General features: G+C 46.9%; 1 protein-coding gene across 1 annotated transcript in view; it reads left to right on the plus strand.

Moving 5' to 3' along the window:
- Positions 1-2,148: 2,148 nt before the first annotated feature.
- gaa2 (alpha glucosidase 2) overlaps positions 2,149-21,320 on the plus strand; it is a 19,974-nt gene continuing 802 nt past the window's right edge. The window contains exons 1-20 of the mRNA XM_047802770.1: positions 2,149-2,400; positions 3,595-4,230; positions 4,363-4,508; positions 5,394-5,559; positions 5,714-5,810; positions 7,460-7,579; positions 7,653-7,771; positions 7,912-8,043; positions 8,338-8,448; positions 10,138-10,251; positions 10,330-10,414; positions 10,495-10,612; positions 11,060-11,193; positions 11,427-11,578; positions 17,951-18,099; positions 20,057-20,198; positions 20,295-20,393; positions 20,507-20,671; positions 20,991-21,137; positions 21,265-21,320. The exon at positions 21,265-21,320 is cut by the window's right edge and continues 802 nt beyond it. Coding sequence (XP_047658726.1) covers positions 3,610-4,230; positions 4,363-4,508; positions 5,394-5,559; positions 5,714-5,810; positions 7,460-7,579; positions 7,653-7,771; positions 7,912-8,043; positions 8,338-8,448; positions 10,138-10,251; positions 10,330-10,414; positions 10,495-10,612; positions 11,060-11,193; positions 11,427-11,578; positions 17,951-18,099; positions 20,057-20,198; positions 20,295-20,393; positions 20,507-20,671; positions 20,991-21,137; positions 21,265-21,320 — 2,873 coding nt within the window. The 5' untranslated portion in view covers positions 2,149-2,400; positions 3,595-3,609. The remainder of the gene's footprint in view (positions 2,401-3,594; positions 4,231-4,362; positions 4,509-5,393; positions 5,560-5,713; positions 5,811-7,459; positions 7,580-7,652; positions 7,772-7,911; positions 8,044-8,337; positions 8,449-10,137; positions 10,252-10,329; positions 10,415-10,494; positions 10,613-11,059; positions 11,194-11,426; positions 11,579-17,950; positions 18,100-20,056; positions 20,199-20,294; positions 20,394-20,506; positions 20,672-20,990; positions 21,138-21,264) is intronic.

Below are 21,320 nucleotides of genomic sequence, written 5' to 3' on the forward strand. Positions count from 1 at the left end.
GCTTAGTGGTTAGCACGTACACCTCACCTCCAGGGTTGGGGGTTCGATTCCCACCTCCACCTTGTGTGTGTGGAGTTTGCATGTTCTCCCGGTGCCTCGGGGGTTTCCTCCGGGTACTCCGGTTTCCTCCCCCAGTCCAAAGACATACATGGTAGGTTGATTGGCATCTCTGGAAAATTGTCCGTAGTGTGTGTGTGTGTGTGAATGAGAGTGTGTGTGTGCCCTGTGATGGGTTGGCACTCCGTCCAGGGTGTATCCTGCCTCGATGCCCGATGACGCCTGAGATAGGCACAGGCTCCCCGTGACCCGAGAAGTTCGGATAAGCGGTAGGAGATGAATGAATGAGTAGTCGTCTAGTTATAGTCATGACATCCAGCAACTTTTCATCCTAAACCTCAGAGATTTTAGAAATCACCTCAATACAGACAATCGCAATAAACCTGAAATTCTTTTCAGAGTCAAATATCTAACAATAGCTTTAACCTGTACATCATCATAAGACAACGTCGGCTTCCATCAGCATGAATAACGTCTTGAGTCTCGATTCCAAAACAGAAACACTTTAAAATTCTCCTCTGATCATCAGATGATGTGACGTCATGTACAGATACTTGGTCTCTCACACAGCCAGACGCTTATAGAAGCGCTAGACTCTGGAGAGTGTTAAACACAGGAGCAGTGTATACTCTCAGACGCAATCACGGCTCATTCAATGCACTCATTAGCTGATAAAAATAACACAGCATCTGTGTTTTGATGGCTATCGATCCTGAACATCTCTGATTAAAATGCCTGCCTTGCGTTAGTAGGTGTGGTGAAATGTTGTGAGAAGTGAAACGATCAGACAGAAATAATACGCCTCTGTGTGTTGTGTCCTTTAATAACCTCTTTGTGCAACTCAGCAGCAAAGTTTGTGTTTCTTTTTCCCTGCAGCTTTTTCATCTTGTGTGCTGGGTATAAAAAGATGACAGTTCATTAGCTGTTCCTTTAACTTGGAGAAAGATGCTCCACATATCCTGAACGTATTGAATAAATCATTCTCGCTGTCAGTGATGGGGACAAGAAAAGACGAGCTCATTTATATTCTTTATTATTGGCTTTCAGATCAACTGTGAAGTTAATCTTTTCTTAAGGAGACTCCAGAAAGATGGACATTTAATTGAACTATAAATTAAGAATGACTAGAAACATAAGAGTGAGTGTGTGTGTGTGTGTGTGTGTGTGTGTGTGTGTGTGTGTGTGTGTGTGTGTGTGTGTGTGTGTGTGTGTGTGTGTGTGTGTGTGTGTGTGTGTAATAGTTTAAAGGACGTATCAATACCAGTTTTTATTGTATCACACAGTTCAAGGTCAAATCCCCTGTAGGTGTGTTGTAAAGCTCAGACAACTTATTAGCGTTCACATGTGATTTATAATAATCAGATCAGAACTAGGAGATGTGTGTGATCACCTGCGATCAGCCTCAGTCTCACTTCATAACAACTTTCTGTTGAGCTCAATTCACAGGAATCTAGCAGGTGTATTAAAGGTAAAGAATGTAAAGATGCCTCTAAACCTGAGCTCTTATACAGATGTGTTTCTGCTCTGATTGGTGAAGACAGTGAGGTGTTCTGATAAACTGCACTTTAACACTGATGCGTTAACTTGTGTGTTTGTACATTAAAACCGTGGAGCTGGTACTGAATGATGCAAGGGCCATCTGCTGGACACACTGGGTCATTACATGGTCTCGGGTTAGTTATAAAGGATTAAAAAAATAAGGATTAAAAAGATTTTTAATTTTTTGCTTTTTCTTTCTATTATTATTATTATTATTATTATTATTATTATTATTATTATTATTATTATTATTATTAGCGATCCGAGCCAGCAGATGGCGCAAGAGCAGTTATGTATAAAACCGCGACATTACAGTAGGTGTGTTCACTCAATGCAGATGTCTGTGTCTCGCGCACATTCTAGTATTGTCCATAAAGATATACAGCAGCTGAACAGCAGATTTTGTCCTGTATCATAGTTTTAAAGTAATTTTACAAAGTGACCTTATATCTGAGGAATTATATAGCTTTTACAAACAAACAGTAAACAAAACTACATCAAGTGCAGAAACACAACTGCAAACTACTTTGTAGTCATGTTTACATCTAAATAAAACGTGTAGAAATTAAATAAAACGTGTACAAACTAAATAAAACACAAAGTCCCCTCATTACACGCCTTAAATCACCTTTAACACGTCTCGCTGGTGTATCAGGCCTCAATGTGCGCAGGGACGTGCGGGTTTGAACACATCGCTGTTAAGAGGATCAGTGCATTAGAGGCTAAACTCGGGGCTTATAAACACTTATAAACGCTTCATCTCTCCTGCACGCGACGTGTCAACACTTTATCTACAAACACCAGGTACCAGATGTTATTTCTACATTAATTTAATGCATATGAAGTAATAATATGTAGAAATAACAGGATTATTGATCTGTGGTTAAGGAATAAATATACAAACGTCCTGCACGCGTGAATGTTAGTATTAACGTTAGTATTAATGTTAGTATTAATGTTAGTATTAATGTTAGTATTAATGTTAGTATTAATGTTAGTATTAACGTTAGTTTTATGTTTACATTAGAACTAAATTGTAGAGTTCACGTTTATTGTTATTTTAACATTAACTAGCTGCCTTGCTAAGATGAATCGGATTCGTAGGGAGCCGAACAGGAGCCGAAGCCGAACAGAATCGTGTGTTAATTTTAAAATTGACTCCAGCGTCTTAAATGTTAAAAAATCTTAATTACAGTCTTATAATGCAGGAAACTTGTATCTATAATTAGGTCCAAAAGGGGAGAGATTATCTTTAAAGATTCTTTAAACAGCCGGCTGTAATGTCACGAACGAGTCGATTCCTTGAGTCGTATCTTGTAGGCGAACCTTTGGAGTCGACTCGCATGTCTCAAGTCTCATAACATTCTAGCTGATTCTTTAACATTTTGCATTTATGATTCTCTGAAGACTTTCAACAAGGTGTTTACAATAAAAGCAGCTCTTTAAATGTGCTCGTTTTAACCCATTAGTTTCTGTGTATAGCTCCTTAGATTTATTAATAAATGCATTAAAATGGAGTGTAATATCTGATGTGCTGATGTTTATGTAATGAATCTAAAGTGTCGGTTCTTTAATACAGGTTGAACTTTTGTGGACATTCGTGTTTCTGTCCGTCATGTAAATGATCAAGCTTGTTAACCACAATGTTTAGATCATTACTGTGTGTGTGTGTGTGTGTGTGTGTGTGTGTGAGTGAGTGAGAGGGTGTGTGTGTGTGTGTGTGTGTGTGTGTGTGTGTGAGTGAGAGGGTGTGAGAGGGAGGGTGTGTGTGTGTGACTTGTAACACATCTGTAGCTGATGTGTATGGTACAGTGAGACGTGTGTGTGTGTGTGTGTGTGACCTTTAAGGTGACATGGGAACACTATGATGTAATGCAGGGAACAGAACACTTGGGGTTTTGTAGGAAAACACACCGAGTTTGAATAAAAGTCATCAGAGTGTTTTGTGTCTTTAATGTTGTGTAAACTTTGTTCTGGTTTTTAATCCTTTGTTCTCAGCCTCAGCACCACACCATGGTGTCGTATAAGAGACTGACCCCGGAGGACGTGCACTTCTCTGGTGTGCCTTTACTGCAGTCTGCTGATGATTTGCAAGACAGCGAGCTGAAGGTGGAGGATGCAGAGCGCCCCCTGCTGGCCCGGAAGCCTCACTGCTCCATCACTGCTGCCCTATTTATTGTCGGAGGCTTTATCCTTGTAGTCCTCTGCATCTGGTTACTAGGAAATGTGCTATGGCTGCGTAGTACCGCTTCCGTAGGACCCCACCGCCCTCCGGCTCCTGCAGCTCAGCCCAAGAATGGTTTGGGGCAGGAAAATGTAACACAACCGGAATCCTGCGCCAGTATTCCAGAATCCTGGAGGTTTGACTGTTATCCAGAGCGAGGCATGGTGGTGACTGAGGATATGTGTCACGCTAGAAACTGCTGCTTTACACGTGTAGTCAAAGAGAAACCCGACATCCCCTGGTGTTATTATCCACCAGATTTCCCGTCGTATACACTAGTGGCTATTAATGACACTGAGACGGGATTGAGCGGGAAACTGCTTCGTACTCAAAAGACCTATTATCCCAAAGACGTCGAGGAGCTGAAGCTGGACGTGCTGTACGAGACCAACAGCAGACTGCGTGTGAAAGTGAGAGCTTTGTCTTTGTTCGCTTTGGTAATGAAAGCAATGATTTGTAGTGTGTAAGTGTGATGTCCTGATCACCTCCTCCCTGGGTTACACATCCTTATCACACTGTAAAATAAACTGTCTGTCCATCAGATTACAGATCCAGCACAGCAGAGGTTCCAGGTTCCTATAGACGTGCCTGTGGTGGAAAAATCAGCTCCCAGTCCCTTGTACACAGTGGAGTTCTCCAAACAGCCATTCGGGATTATTGTTAAGAGAAAGCAGAATGGAGCTGTGCTGTAAGTCCGTGTGGGGGGAGGGAGGGAGGGAGGGAGGGAGGGAGGGAGGTAGGGAGGGAGAGATGGAACACACATGTTAACAATATGGAATAGGGTTAGGGGGATGAGTTCAAGACCTAAATTAACAAAATAGCGTCAGTTTATCAGGAAGCTGTTGAGGAATGTAGCAGTTTGTCTGTATTACAGTAAATATTATACTACACAATACTACACAATACTACACTACACAATACTACACTACACAATACTACACTACACAATACTATTCTACACTAATATACTATACTACACTACACAATACTATTCTACACTAATATACTACACAACACTAAAATACTACACTAATATACTACACTACACAATACTATTCTACACTAATATACGACACTACACAACACTACACTACACAATACAACACTACACTAATATACTACACTACATTTTACTTTACACTATTACCTAGTGCTGCACTATACTACACAACACTACACAACACTATACTACACTATACAACACTGTACTACACTACACTGTACTACACAACACTATACTACACAACACTACTACACTACACTATACTACACTACACTATACTACACAACACTACACTAAACACTACACAACACTATACTACACAACACTACACTACACTACACAACACTACACTAAACACCACACAACACTACACAACACTATACTACACAACACCATACTACACTACACAACACTATACTACACAACACTATACTACACTACACAACACTATACTACACTACACTACACTAAACACCACACAACACTATACTACACAACACTTAGCTGTATGATCCTGTGCTGTACTGCACTCTACTGCACTCTACACGTGTTGTGTGTTTTGTGTTAAAGCGTGAACACTACTGTAGCTCCACTCTTCTATGCGGATCAGTTCCTGCAGATGTCCACGTCTTTGGCGTCTAATTTTGTTTATGGACTCGGTGAGCATCGATCCCATCTCCTGCATGATGTGCAGTGGAACACGTTTACCATGTGGGCTCGGGATGCAGCTCCAGAAGTGATTATCAGTTTTACTCATTCTTTAATAAACAACACACGGACACACACTAGCAACACGTATATTAGATCATTTATAAGGAGGTGGTGTAGCTGGTGGTGTAGCTGGTGGTGTAGCTGGTACACATGTGATATTGTGTTTCCTGCTCCTGTAGGAGTCCATCAACCTTTATGGCGCTCATCCATTTTATCTTCTGATGGAAACTGGTGGACTGGCACATGGGTCTTTCCTGCTAAACAGCAATGCTATGGGTGACGCGCACACACACACACACACACACACACACACACACCTAAACTTAGTACAAGACACAGACTCATATTATGATCTCTCTGTCTCTCTCTCTCTCTCTCTCTCTCTCTCTCTCTCAAACACACACACGCACGCACACACAAACACACACACACACACACACACATTTATATTATTGTCTAGTGTGTGTGTTAGACAGGGTGTAATGTATATGTAATGGAAACCTACTAAAGGAGAAGTGCACTATTGGACCTTTAGGTCTGTTCTCCACTTTATTGCTGATTAGAGAATAAACACATCAGTCAGACTGATAAAGCTTCAGTTATATGGTCATGTCTCCTGTTTAGGGCTCCGTCCACCTCCACCTTTACTGTGTATCTCTTAACCTTGTAATCTTTAATAAACACTGTTAAAGAGTGTGTGTTAAACTGAAACACACCCCACATGAACGTTACACGACTGTGGACTTTTACACAGCTGTAACAATAAAAGCTCTGGACAGAAAGAGGAAGGGAACTGAACCAATGTCCTACAGCGTTACCTAACAGCTCACTGCTTCCTTAAAACGTCTTTTTATTACCCAACAGCTCTGTCATGTGTCTGTATTATATGTGTTTCTGTTCAGAGGAGCTGCTGTGTGTGATGTGATCATGCGCTCTCCTCACATAACCTCCATAATGTTCATGTTCCAGACAAGAAAAGAAACATAACACACAAACTCCTCTGTCCTGAAGATGGGGAGAACTTCAGCTTTACCTCTGACTGGTCCAAAGAACTCACACTGGAGACTCCTTCAGAACATCTCTCTGTCGCATGCACACACACACACCTCTGCCACATTCGAGACTCCTTTACCACACACACACACCTGTCACACTGGAGACTCCTTCAGTACATCTCTCTCTCTCTCTCTCACACACACACACACACACACACACACACACCTCTGCCACATTGGAGACTCCTTTACCACATACACACACACCACACACACCTCTGCCACATTCGAGACTCCTTTACCACACACACACACCTGTCACACTGGAGACTCCTTCAGTACATCTCTCTCTCTCTCTCTCACACACACACACACACACACACACACACACACACACACACCTCTGCCACATTGGAGACTCCTTTACCACACACACACCTGTCACACTGGAGACTACTTCAGTACACACACACATACACACACACACACACACACACCTCTGTCACATTGGAGACTCCTTTACAACATCATACACACACACACGCACACACCTCTGTCACACTGGAGACTCCTTTACCACATCATACACACACACCTCTGTCACACTGGAGACTCCTTTACCACATCACGCGCACACACACACACACACACACACACACACACACACACCTCTGTCACATTGGAGACTCCTTTACCACATCATACACACACATACACACGCACACACCTCTGTCACACTGGAGACTCCTTTACCACATCATACACACACACACACCTCTGTCACACTGGAGACTCCTTTACCACATCATACACACACAGACACACACACACACACACACCTCTCCCAATGAGCAGGTCACTTTCTGTTCACCTTCAGCATTGTTCTGACCTGAATGCTTATTTTCTCTGTGTGTAATCACATCTCTGTAGACGTCGTCCTTCAGCCTGCTCCGGCTCTCACCTGGCGCACCATCGGGGGAATCCTGGACTTTTACGTTTTCCTCGGCCCCGATCCCGGCTCTGTGGTTTCTGAGTACCTGGAGGTCGTAGGTCAGTGACGGTTTCCCAACACGATTACTTTAATGATCAGCAACACAACTTGACTTTGCTTTGTGTTGAACAGGAAAGCCAGCGATGCCGGTGTACTGGGCACTGGGTTATCATCTCTGTCGCTGGGGTTACGACTCCAGTAATAAAACCTGGGAAGTCGTGAGAGAAATGAGGAATTATGGGATACCACAGGTACACTGTCCATCAACACTCATTATATGTGTGTGTGTGTGTGTGTGTGTGTGTGTGTGTGTGTGTGTGTGTGTGTGTGTGTGTGAGAAATGTAGCTGAAACTCTGCAGAAAGAAGAGTGTTATTGTGTGTGTGTTTCAGGATGTACAGTGGAATGATATTGACTACATGGACCGTGCTCTGGACTTCACCTTCAACCCTGTGAACTTTTCCACTCTGCCTGAGCTGGTCAAAGATCTTCACCTTCACAACCAGCGCTACGTCATCATCCTGGTCAACACACACATTACTTTCCCTTTATTCTGAACTGTGTGTGTGTATATGTGTGTGTGTGTGTGTGTGTGTTTAATGTAATCCCTTTAGTTTAACACTGAAGCTTCAAACTTATTTCAGTTGTCTAATAGTGATCAGTTCTGGTTTATTTTCTTTCTTTATATATATAAAATATTTGTTTTCTTTTTGTCCTCTCTTTTTTCTTTCGTTCTTTAGTTTATTAGTGATTCCTGGTTTTCTTCCCATCCTCTCTCTCTGTGTGCTGCTGAGTCCGTGTGTTGTTTTTACTTTTAGGATCCAGGGATCAGCAGCACGCAGCCTCCTGGGAGCTACGAGCCGTTTGAGGAAGGAATTAAGCAAGGCGTCTTCATCAACAGCTCTGAGGGAGAACCGCTCATTGGAAAGGTCACTGTCGTGTGTTTATACTGTAGTGATCTGTCACTGTCGTGTGTTTATACTGTAGTGTTTATACTGTAGTGATCTGTCACTGTCATGTGTTTATACTGTAGTGTTTATACTGTAGTGATCTGTCACTGTAGTGTGTTTATACTGTAGTGATCTGTCACTGTAGTGTGTTTATACTGTAGTGATCTGTCACTGTAGTGTGTTTATACTGTAGTGATCTGTCACTGTCGTGTGTTTATACTGTAGTGATCTGTCACTGTCGTGTGTTTATACTGTAGTGATCTGTCACTGTCGTGTGTTTATACTGTAGTGATCTGTCACTGTCGTGTGTTTATACTGTAGTGATCTGTCACTGTCGTGTGTTTATACTGTAGTGATCTGTCACTGTCGTGTGTTTATACTGTAGTGATCTGTCACTGTAGTGTGTTTATACTGTAGTGATCGTGATCTGTCACTGTAGTGTGTTTATACTGTAGTGATCTGTCACTGTCGTGTGTTTATACTGTAGTGATCTGTCACTGTCGTGTGTTTATACTGTAGTGATCTGTCACTGTCGTGTGTTTATACTGTAGTGATCTGTCACTGTCGTGTGTTTATACTGTAGTGTTTATACTGTAGTGATCTGTCACTGTAGTGTGTTTATACTCTAGTGATCTGTCACTGTAGTGTGTTTATACTGTAGTGATCTGTCACTGTAGTGTGTTTATACTGTAGTGATCGTGATCTGTCACTTTCGTGTGTTTATACTCTAGTTATCTGTCACTGTAGTGTGTTTATACTCTAGTGATCTGTCACTGTAGTGTGTTTATACTCTAGTGATCTGTCACTAGTGTTTATACTCTAGTGATCTGTCACTGTAGTGTGTTTATACTCTAGTGATCTGTCACTGTAGTGTGTTTATACTCTAGTGATCTGTCACTGTAGTGTGTTTATACTCTAGTGATCTGTCACTGTAGTGTGTTTATACTCTAGTGATCTGTCACTGTAGTGTGTTTATACTCTAGTGATCTGTCACTGTAGTGTGTTTATACTCTAGTGATCTGTCACTGTAGTGTTTATACTCTAGTGATCTGTCACTGTAGTGTGTTTATACTCTAGTGATCTGTCACTGTAGTGTGTTTATACTCTAGTGATCTGTCACTGTAGTGTGTTTATACTCTAGTGATCTGTCACTGTAGTGTGTTTATACTCTAGTGATCTGTCACTGTAGTGTGTTTATACTCTAGTGATCTGTCACTGTAGTGTTTATACTCTAGTGATCTGTCACTGTCGTGTGTTTATACTCTAGTGATCTGTCACTGTAGTGTTTATACTCTAGTGATCTGTCACTGTAGTGTTTATACTCTAGTGATCTGTCACTGTCGTGTGTTTATACTCTAGTGATCTGTCACTGTCGTGTGTTTATACTCTAGTGATCTGTCACTGTCGTGTGTTTATACTCTAGTGATCTGTCACTGTCGTGTGTTTATACTCTAGTGATCTGTCACTGTCGTGTGTTTATACTCTAGTGATCTGTCACTGTAGTGTGTTTATACTCTAGTGATCTGTCACTGTAGTGTGTTTATACTGTAGTGAACTGTCACTGTAGTGTGTTTATACTGTAGTGATCTGTCACTGTAGTGTGTTTATACTGTAGTGATCTGTCACTGTAGTGTTTATACTGTTGTGATCTGTCACTGTCTCACTCAGGTGTGGCCAGGACTTACAGCGTTCCCAGACTTTTCCAACCCGGACACACACGAGTGGTGGTACCACAACCTGCAGAAACTTCACACCCGAGTCCCGTTTGATGGCCTGTGGATTGTGAGTGAAGCTTGTGATTGTGATTGTGCTGTTTTTTTTCACCACTCTTGACTTTTTTCTTGTCTCCTTGTTGTTTAGGACATGAACGAACCGTCAAATTTCTTTGATGGATCTGTAGATGGCTGTCGTGACAACGAGTTAGAAAACCCTCCGTATACACCATGTATGAAGGAATGTGTGTAATACTGCAGTGTTTACTGTAAAATACGAGCTGACATTAACGTGATAAATCATGTGATGCAGATGTTCTGGGTGGCAGTCTGAGGGCTAAGACTGTGTGTGTGTCTGCACTACAGAAAAGCAGCTCACACTACAACCTGCACAGTTTATATGGGCTAATGGAAGCCAAAGCTACAGCAAGGTACCTGCACACTCACCCTCACGTCTATACCCTCACGTCTATACCCTCACGTCTATACCCTCACGTCTGCACCCTCACGTCTATACCCTCACGTCTGCACCCTCACGTCTATACCCTCACGTCTGCACCCTCAATCTCACGTCTATACCCTCACGTCTGCACCCTCAATCTCACGTCTATACTTGCACTTGTCTGCGCACAATAGTGTCTATACACACACGCTTAGACTTGTGCTTATATACGTACGTTTGTGTTTATACACGTGTATATTAACACTATTATGTTTAATGTCCTGTGAGAGACACAGACTGCAATAACACTTTATTAACTTAGAAACGTAACCGTATTTTCCGTGTGCGCGTGTGCGCGTGTGTGTGTGTGTGTGTGTGTGTGTGTGTGTGTGTGTGTGTGTGTGTGTGTGTGTGTGTGTGTGTGTGTGTGTGTCAGTGCACTGAAGAGGATCCTGGCGAAGCGGCCGTTTGTGATTTCCCGCTCCACGTTCCCCAGTCAGGGACAGTACTCTGGTCACTGGCTTGGAGATAACAGGAGCCAGTGGAAGGATCTGTACATGTCCATTCCAGGTATGAAGTCCATGCTGCAGGTCAGGAACATCTGCAGGAACTGTATATGGTTCAGTGGTCAGATGTTACATCACCACCTTCCTGTCACAGTGTTGATGCTGTGCTGTAAAACTCGTGTGTGTTCTGGTGTAAAAGACATGTGATGCAGCATCATCAGGACCAGTCACTGTTAGAGTGCTGACACTCCTTCCTCCTCATCCCTGTTACTATGGAAACTTGTTTCTTGTATCCAGGCATGCTGACCTTTAACCTTCTGGGCATTCCACTGGTGGGAGCAGACGTCTGTGGCTTCTCTCAGAACACCACAGAGGAGTTGTGTGTGCGCTGGACTCAGCTCGGAGCTTTCTATCCTTTCACCAGAAACCATAACACCAAGGATTCACTGGTGTGTAATGTGGTGCTGTACTGCTACACCACACCCCGCTACACCACACCCTGCTACACCACACACTGCTACACCACACTACACCACACACCGCTGGACTCAGCTCGGAGCTTTCTATCCTTTCACCAGAAACCATAACACCAAGGATTCACTGGTGTGTAATGTGGTGCTGTACTGCTACACCACACCCCGCTACACCACACCCCGCTACACCACACCCTGCTACACCACACCCTGCTACACCACACTACACCACACACCGCTGGACTCAGCTCGGAGCTTTCTATCCTTTCACCAGAAACCATAACACCAAGGATTCACTGGTGTGTAATGTGGTGCTGTACTGCTACACCACACCCCGCTACACCACACTACACCACACCCTGCTACACCACGTACTGCTACACCACGTACTGCTACACCACGTACTGCTACACCACACCCTGCTACACCACACCCTGCTACACCACACTACACCACGCCCTGCTACACCACACCCTGCTACACCACACTACACCACACACCGCTGGACTCAGCTCGGAGCTTTCTATCCTTTCACCAGAAACCATAACACCAAGGATTCACTGGTGTGTAATGTGGTGCTGTACTGCTACACCACACACTGCTACACCACACTACACCACACCCTGCTACACCACACCCTGCTACACCACACTACACCACACACTGCTACACCACACACTGCTACACCACACACTGCTACACCACACCCTGCTACACCACACTACACCACGCCCTGCTACACCACACCCTGCTACACCACACTACACCATACACCGCTGGACTCAGCTCGGAGCTTTCTATCCTTTCACCAGAAACCATAACACCAAGGATTCACTGGTGTGTAATGTGGTGCTGTACTGCTACACCACACCCTGCTACACCACACCCTGCTACACCACACCCTGCTACACCACACCCTGCTACACCACACCCTGCTACACCACACCCTGCTACACCACACTACACCACGCCCTGCTACACCACACCCTGCTACACCACACTACACCACACACCGCTGGACTCAGCTCGGAGCTTTCTATCCTTTCACCAGAAACCATAACACCAAGGATTCACTGGTGTGTAATGTGGTGCTGTACTGCTACACCACACACTGCTACACCACACACTGCTACACCACGTACTGCTACACCACACTACACCACGCCCTGCTACACCACGTACTGCTACACCACACTACACCACACACCGCTGGACTCAGCTCGGAGCTTTCTATCCTTTCACCAGAAACCATAACACCAAGGATTCACTGGTGTGTAATGTGGTGCTGTACTGCTACACCACACCCTGCTACACCACTCCCTGCTACACCACACACTGCTACACCACACACCGCTACACCACGTACCGCTATGCCACGTACCACTATGCCACACACCGCTATGCCACACACCGCTATGCCACACACCGCTATGCCACACACCGCTACGCCACACACCGCTACGCCACACCCCGCTACGCCACACACCGCTACGCCACACACTGCTACACTATGCTACACCACACACTGCTACACCACACACTGCTACACTATACTACACCACACACTGCTACACCACACACTGCTACACCACACACTGCTACACCACACACTGCTACACCACACACTGCTACACCACACACTGCTACACCACACACTGCTACACTACACTACACTACACCACACACCGCTACACTACACTACACCACACACTGCTACACTACACTACACTACACCACACACTGCTACACTACACTACACTACACCACACACTGCTACACTACGCTACACCACACACTGCTACACCACACACTGCTACACTATACTACACCACACACTGCTACACCACACACTGCTACACCACACACTGCTACACTACACTACACCACACACCGCTACACTACACTACACCACACACTGCTACACCACACTACACCACACACTGCTACACAACACGCTGCTACACTACACTACACCACACACTGCTACACCACACTACACCACACACTGCTACGCCACACACTGCTACACTATGCTACACCACACACTGCTACACTATACTACACCACACACTGCTACACCACACACTGCTACACCACACACTGCTACACCACACACTGCTACACCACACACTGCTACACCACACACTGCTACACTATACTACACCACACACTGCTACACCACACACTGCTACACCACACACTGCTACACCACACACTGCTACACTACACTACACTACACCACACACCGCTACACTACACTACACCACACACCGCTACACCACACACTGCTACACCACACACTGCTACACCACACACTGCTACACTACACTACACCACACACTGCTACACCACACACTGCTACACCACACACTGCTACACCACACACTGCTACACTATACTACACCACACACTGCTACACCACACACTGCTACACCACACACTGCTACACTACACTACACTACACCACACACTGCTACACTACACTACACCACACACTGCTACACTACACTACACCACACACTGCTACACTACACTACACCACACACCGCTACACCACACTACACCACGCCCTGCTACACCACACCCTGCTACACCACACTACACCACACACCGCTGGACTCAGCTCGGAGCTTTCTATCCTTTCACCAGAAACCATAACACCAAGGATTCACTGGTGTGTAATGTGGTGCTGTACTGCTACACCACACCCCGCTACACCACACCCTGCTACACCACACACTGCTACACCACACTACACCACACACCGCTGGACTCAGCTCGGAGCTTTCTATCCTTTCACCAGAAACCATAACACCAAGGATTCACTGGTGTGTAATGTGGTGCTGTACTGCTACTGCTACACCACACCCCGCTACACCACACCCCGCTACACCCACCCTGCTACACACACCCTGCTACACCACACTACACCACACACCGCTGGACTCAGCTCGGAGCTTTCTATCCTTTCACCAGAAACCATAACACCAAGGATTCACTGGTGTGTAATGTGGTGCTGTACTGCTACACCACACCCTGCTACACCACACTACACCACACCCTGCTACACCACGTACTGCTACACCACGTACTGCTACACCACGTACTGCTACACCACACCCTGCTACACCACACCCTGCTACACCACACTACACCACGCCCTGCTACACCACACCCTGCTACACCACACTACACCACACACCGCTGGACTCAGCTCGGAGCTTTCTATCCTTTCACCAGAAACCATAACACCAAGGATTCACTGGTGTGTAATGTGGTGCTGTACTGCTACACCACACTACACCACACCCTGCTACACCACACCCTGCTACACCACACTACACCACACACTGCTACACCACACACTGCTACACCACACACTGCTACACCACACCCTGCTACACCACACTACACCACGCCCTGCTACACCACACCCTGCTACACCACACTACACCATACACCGCTGGACTCAGCTCGGAGCTTTCTATCCTTTCACCAGAAACCATAACACCAAGGATTCACTGGTGTGTAATGTGGTGCTGTACTGCTACACCACACCCTGCTACACCACACTACACCACACACTGCTACACCACACCCTGCTACACCACACTACACCACGCCCTGCTACACCACACCCTGCTACACCACACTACACCACACACCGCTGGACTCAGCTCGGAGCTTTCTATCCTTTCACCAGAAACCATAACACCAAGGATTCACTGGTGTGTAATGTGGTGCTGTACTGCTACACCACACACTGCTACACCACACACTGCTACACCACGTACTGCTACACCACACTACACCACGCCCTGCTACACCACGTACTGCTACACCACACTACACCACACACCGCTGGACTCAGCTCGGAGCTTTCTATCCTTTCACCAGAAACCATAACACCAAGGATTCACTGGTGTGTAATGTGGTGCTGTACTGCTACACCACACCCTGCTACACCACTCCCTGCTACACCACACACTGCTACACCACACACCGCTACACCACGTACCGCTATGCCACGTACCACTATGCCACACACCGCTATGCCACACACCGCTATGCCACACACCGCTACGCCACACACCGCTACGCCACACCCCGCTACGCCACACACCGCTACGCCACACACTGCTACACTATGCTACACCACACACTGCTACACCACACACTGCTACACTATACTACACCACACACTGCTACACCACACACTGCTACACCACACACTGCTACACCACACACTGCTACACCACACACTGCTACACTATACTACACCACACACTGCTACACCACACACTGCTACACCACACACTGCTACACTACACTACACTACACCACACACCGCTACACTACACTACACCACACACTGCTACACTACACTACACTACACCACACACTGCTACACTACACTACACTACACCACACACTGCTACACTACGCTACACCACACACTGCTACACCACACACTGCTACACCTACACCACACACTGCTACACCACACACTGCTACACCACACACTGCTACACTACACTACACCACACACAGCTACACTACACACCACACACCCTGCTACACTACCTACACCACACACTGCTACACACACGCTGCTACACTACACTACACCACACACTGCTACCCACACTACACACACACTGCTACGCCACACACTGCTACACTATGCTACACCACACACTGCTACACTATACTACACCACACACTGCTACACCACACACTGCTACACCACACACTGCTACACCACACACTGCTACACTATACTACACCACACACTGCTACACCACACACTGCTACACCACACACTGCTACACCACACACTGCTACACTACACTACACTACACCACACACCGCTACACTACACTACACCACACACTGCTACACCACACACTGCTACACCACACACTGCTACACCACACACTGCTACACCACACACTGCTACACACTAAACTACACACTCACACACTGCTACACACTAAACTACACAAACACACACTGCTACACACTAAACTACACACTCACACACTGCTACACACTAAACTACACACTCACACACTGCTACACACTAAACTACACACTCACACACTGCTACACACTAAACTACACACTCACACACACTGCTACACACTAAACTACACACTCACACACTGCTACACACTAAACTACACACTCACACACTGCTACACACTAAACTACACACTCACACACACTGCTACACACTAAACTACACACTCACACACTGCTACACACTAAACTACACACTCACACACTGCTACACACTAAACTACACACTCACACACCTCTACACACTAAACTACACACTCACACACTGCTACACACTAAACTACACACTCACACACTGCTACACACTAAACTACACACTCACACACTGCTACACACTAAACTACACACTCACACACTGCTACACACTAAACTACACAAACACACACTGCTACACACTAAACTACACACTCACACACCTCTACACACTAAACTACACACTCACACACTGCTACACACTAAACTACACAAACACACACTGCTACACACTAAACTACACACTCACACACTGCTACACACTAAACTACACACTCACACACCTCTACACACTAAACTACACACTCACACACTGCTACACACTAAACTACACACTCACACACTGCTACACACTAAACTACACACTCACACACTGCTACACACTAAACTACACACTCACACACTGCTACACACTAAACTACACACTCACACACTGCTACACACTAAACTACACACTCACACACTGCTACACACTAAACTACACAAACACACACCTCTACACACTACACTACACAACACACTGCTACACTACGCTACACCACACACTGCTACACTACGCTACACCACACACTGCTACACTACGCTACACCACACACTGCTACACTACGCTACACCACACACTGATACACTACGCTACACCACACACTGCTACACCACACACTGCTACACCACACACTGCTACACTACGCTACACCACACACTGCTACACTACACTACACCACACACTGCTACACCACACACTGCTACACCACACACTGCTACACCACACACTGCTACACTACACACTGCTACACCACACACTGCTACACTACGCTACACCACACACTGCTACACTACGCTACACCACACACTGCTACACTACGCTACACCACACACTGCTACACCACACACTGCTACACCACACACTGCTACACTACACTACACCACACACTGCTACACCACACACTGCTACATTACACTACACCACACACTGCTACACCACACACTATTGTGTGTTTTGTATGTGTTTTTCAGCCTCAGGATCCCACCTGGTTCAGTCCAGCTGCTCGGACAGCGATGAAGGAAGCTCTCCTGCTCCGTTATTCCCTCTTTCCTTTCCTTTATACACTCTTTCACTACGCACACGCCCATGGACACACCGTCGCCCGACCTCTGTTCTTTGAGTAAGTCATTCTGTTCAAAAAAAAAGTTTTATTTCACACCATGAGCTAAGTGTCTCCTGTTATAGGTAAACTCCTGCCTCACAAGTGCCCCACGCGCGCGCGCGGCACAGCGTCGTCTCCCCTCTCACTCGCAGGCGCGACGCCCGCACCCACCCTCTCCGCTCCTCTCCCGCCGCAGCAGCGCTCTCTCTGACTCGTCTTTGTGTTGCTCTCACGACACACGCGCTCACTCTCACTCTCCCCTCTCACCCCCCTCCACTCTCACTCTCACTCTCTCTCAACCCTCTCACCTCTCATCTCTCACATCCTCCCCTCTCAGTCTCCCCTCTCACTCTCTCAACCCTCTCACTCTCTCTCTCCCCTCTCACTCTCTCTCCCCTCTCAGTCTCCCCTCTCAGTCTCCCCTCTCACTCTCTCTCTCCCCTCTCACTCTCTCTCTCCCCTCTCACTCTCTCTCACACTCTCTCTCCCCTCTCCCACTCTCTCTCACACTCTCTCTCCCCTCTCCCACTCTCTCTCCCTCTCCCCCTCTCCCCTCTCCCCTCTCTCCCCTCTCTCTCACCTCTCTCACTCTCTCTCTCTCCTCTCTCTCCCCTCTCCCCTCTCCCTCTCTCTCTCTCTCCTCTCTCCCCCCTCACTCTCTCTCTCCCCCCTCACTCTCTCTTTCCCCTCTCTCCCCTCTCTCTCTCCCCTCTCACTCTCTCTCTCTCCCCCCTCACTCTCTCTCTCCCCCCCTCACTCTCTCTCCCCTCTCAGTCTCCCCTCTCACTCTCTCTCCCCTCTGTCTCCCCCTCACTCTCTCTCACCCCTCACTCTCTCTCTCCCCTCTCAGTCTCCCCTCTCACACTCTCTCCCCCCTCACACTCTCTCTCCTCACTCTCTCTCACTCTCTCTCTACCCCTCACTCTCTCTCTCACTCTCTGTCCCCCATCACTCTCTCTCTCCCCCCTCACTCTCTCTCTCCCCCCTCTCTTTCCCCTCTCTCCCCTCTCTTTCCCCTCTCTCCCCTCTCACACTCTCTCTCTCCCTCCTCCTCTCCCCCCTCACTCTCTCACAACTCTCTCCCTCAACTCTCTTCTGCCCTCTCATCTCTCTCTCTCACACGCATCTCTCTCAGCACTCTCTCTCTCCTCCCCTCCTCCCGCTCACGCTCTCCCTTCCTCTCTCTCTCACTCTCTCAACCCTCTCACTCTCTCTCTCCCCTCTCAGTCTCTCTCTCCCCTCTCACTCTCTCTCTCTCACTCTCTCTCTCCCCTCTCACTCTCCTCTCACTCGCACTCTCTCTCTCTCACCCCTCACTCTCTCGACACTCTTCTCTCTCCCCTCTCACTCTCTTCGCTATCTCTCTCTCCCTCTCTCTCGCTCTCCTCACTCTCTCTCTCACTCTCCTCTCTCCCTCGTCTCCTCTCTTTCTCTCTCTCCCCTCACTCTCTTCCCCTCATCTCCCCCCTCTCTCTTGTCCGTCCTCTCCCCTCTCCTTCTCCTCTCTCCCCTCTCTCGCTTCTCCCCTCTCACTCTCTCATCTCTCTCTCTCCCTCTCCTCCTCTCTTCTCTCCCCCTTCACGCTCTCTCCCCCCTCACTCTCTCTCTCCCTTCTCACTCTCTCTCTCCCCTCTCACGCTCTCTCCCCTCTCACGCTCTCTCTCCCCTCTCACTCTCGCCTATCACTCTCCTACGCCTCTCACTCTCTTTTCCCTCTCTCTCGCCTACCCTCTCACACTCTCTCCCCTCTCACTCTCTTTCCCCTCTCTCTCTCACACTCTCTCTCCCCTCTCACTCTCTCTCTCCCCCCTCACTCTCTTTCCCCTCAGTCTCCCCTCTCACTCTCTCCCCCCTCACTCTCGCACTCCTTGTGAAGGCTGTGAGTGATTCTCCTCTGTATGTGTGTAAGCAGTAACGATTCTTTATTGCGTGAGCTCTGTAGTGATTCCTGATGAAGGTGTGTGTTCTGTTTCAGGTTCCCTTCAGACGAGAAGACGTATGCGCTGGATAAGCAGTTCATGTTGGGGAAGAGTTTGTTGGTGACACCAGTTCTGGAGCCTGGGGTGGATTTTGTGGTTGGTTACATGCCTGAGGGGACCTGGTATGATTTCTACACCGTGAGTGCATCATGTCCTGTCTGTATCTTTTTCATCCATTAATCAGAATGTTTTTATTTATAAAGCTCTGTGTGTGTGTGTGTGTGTGTGATCCAGGGTAACTCGTTGGTCAGTAAAGGAGAAGAGATAAAGCTTCCCGCTCCTCTAGACAAAATCAACCTTTATCTCAGAGAAGGAGCCATCATTCCCACACAGGTACTCAGTGTATGTTTTTGTACATTCTGTTCTGTTCGAGGGAAAGAGTGACCAAGTGAGACGTGTGTGTGTGTGTGTGTGTGTGTGTGTGTGTGTGTGTGTGTGTGTGTCAGAGACCCAACACTACCCTGTGGGTGAGCAGTGGTCAGCCCCTGCGTTTGATTGTGTGTGTGAGTGAGGACGGTCAGGCTGATGGAGATCTCTTCTGGGATGATGGAGAATCCCCAGACACCTACGAGACGCACGAGTACGCCTTCATCGTGTTCACCCTGAAACAGGTACGTGTGTGTGACGTGTCACAGGTCCGGGAGCACGCTGCTTAGGGCTTCAATGGGTGTTCTTACATCTCACAGGCATCAGCAACAAAAAAATGACATAAACTAACTTTATACACACACACACACACACACACACACACGCAGCTCATCAGACAGGGAAAGAGAAAATACAAACTTAGAAGTAAAATCCAAATGCCCCACCACACACCCACCTGCTGATCCTTCCTGTCCTTCACCAACAGTCACACAGCAGGCTTACTGTCATACAGTTAGATGTCTGTTACATGGACTCACAAACCTCCATCTCCACGTTCTCCAGAACACGCTGACCTCGGAGGTGATGCGCAGTCATGTGGAGGCCACGTACCTCACGGTGGAGACGGTTTCGTTTTACGGTGTGAAGACGCAGCCGATCAGCGTCACCGTGAACTCACAAGAAGCTGCGTTCACCTACAAGTCCAATCAGGTCACAGATCTTAACCACTATCATCATCAGGAGAAACCGCAATACATCAGTGTCAGACTTAATAATGCTCCCTCTCCCTCCCTCTCTCTCTCTCCCTCTCTCTCCCCCTCTCCCTCTCTCTCTATAGGTGTTGACAGTAGATGAGTTGGGTCTGAACCTCAATCAGAACTTCACCATCAGCTG

The sequence above is a fragment of the Tachysurus fulvidraco genome, chromosome 18 (assembly GCF_022655615.1).
Source record: "Tachysurus fulvidraco isolate hzauxx_2018 chromosome 18, HZAU_PFXX_2.0, whole genome shotgun sequence".
NCBI classification, from domain to species: Eukaryota; Metazoa; Chordata; class Actinopteri; order Siluriformes; family Bagridae; genus Tachysurus; species Tachysurus fulvidraco.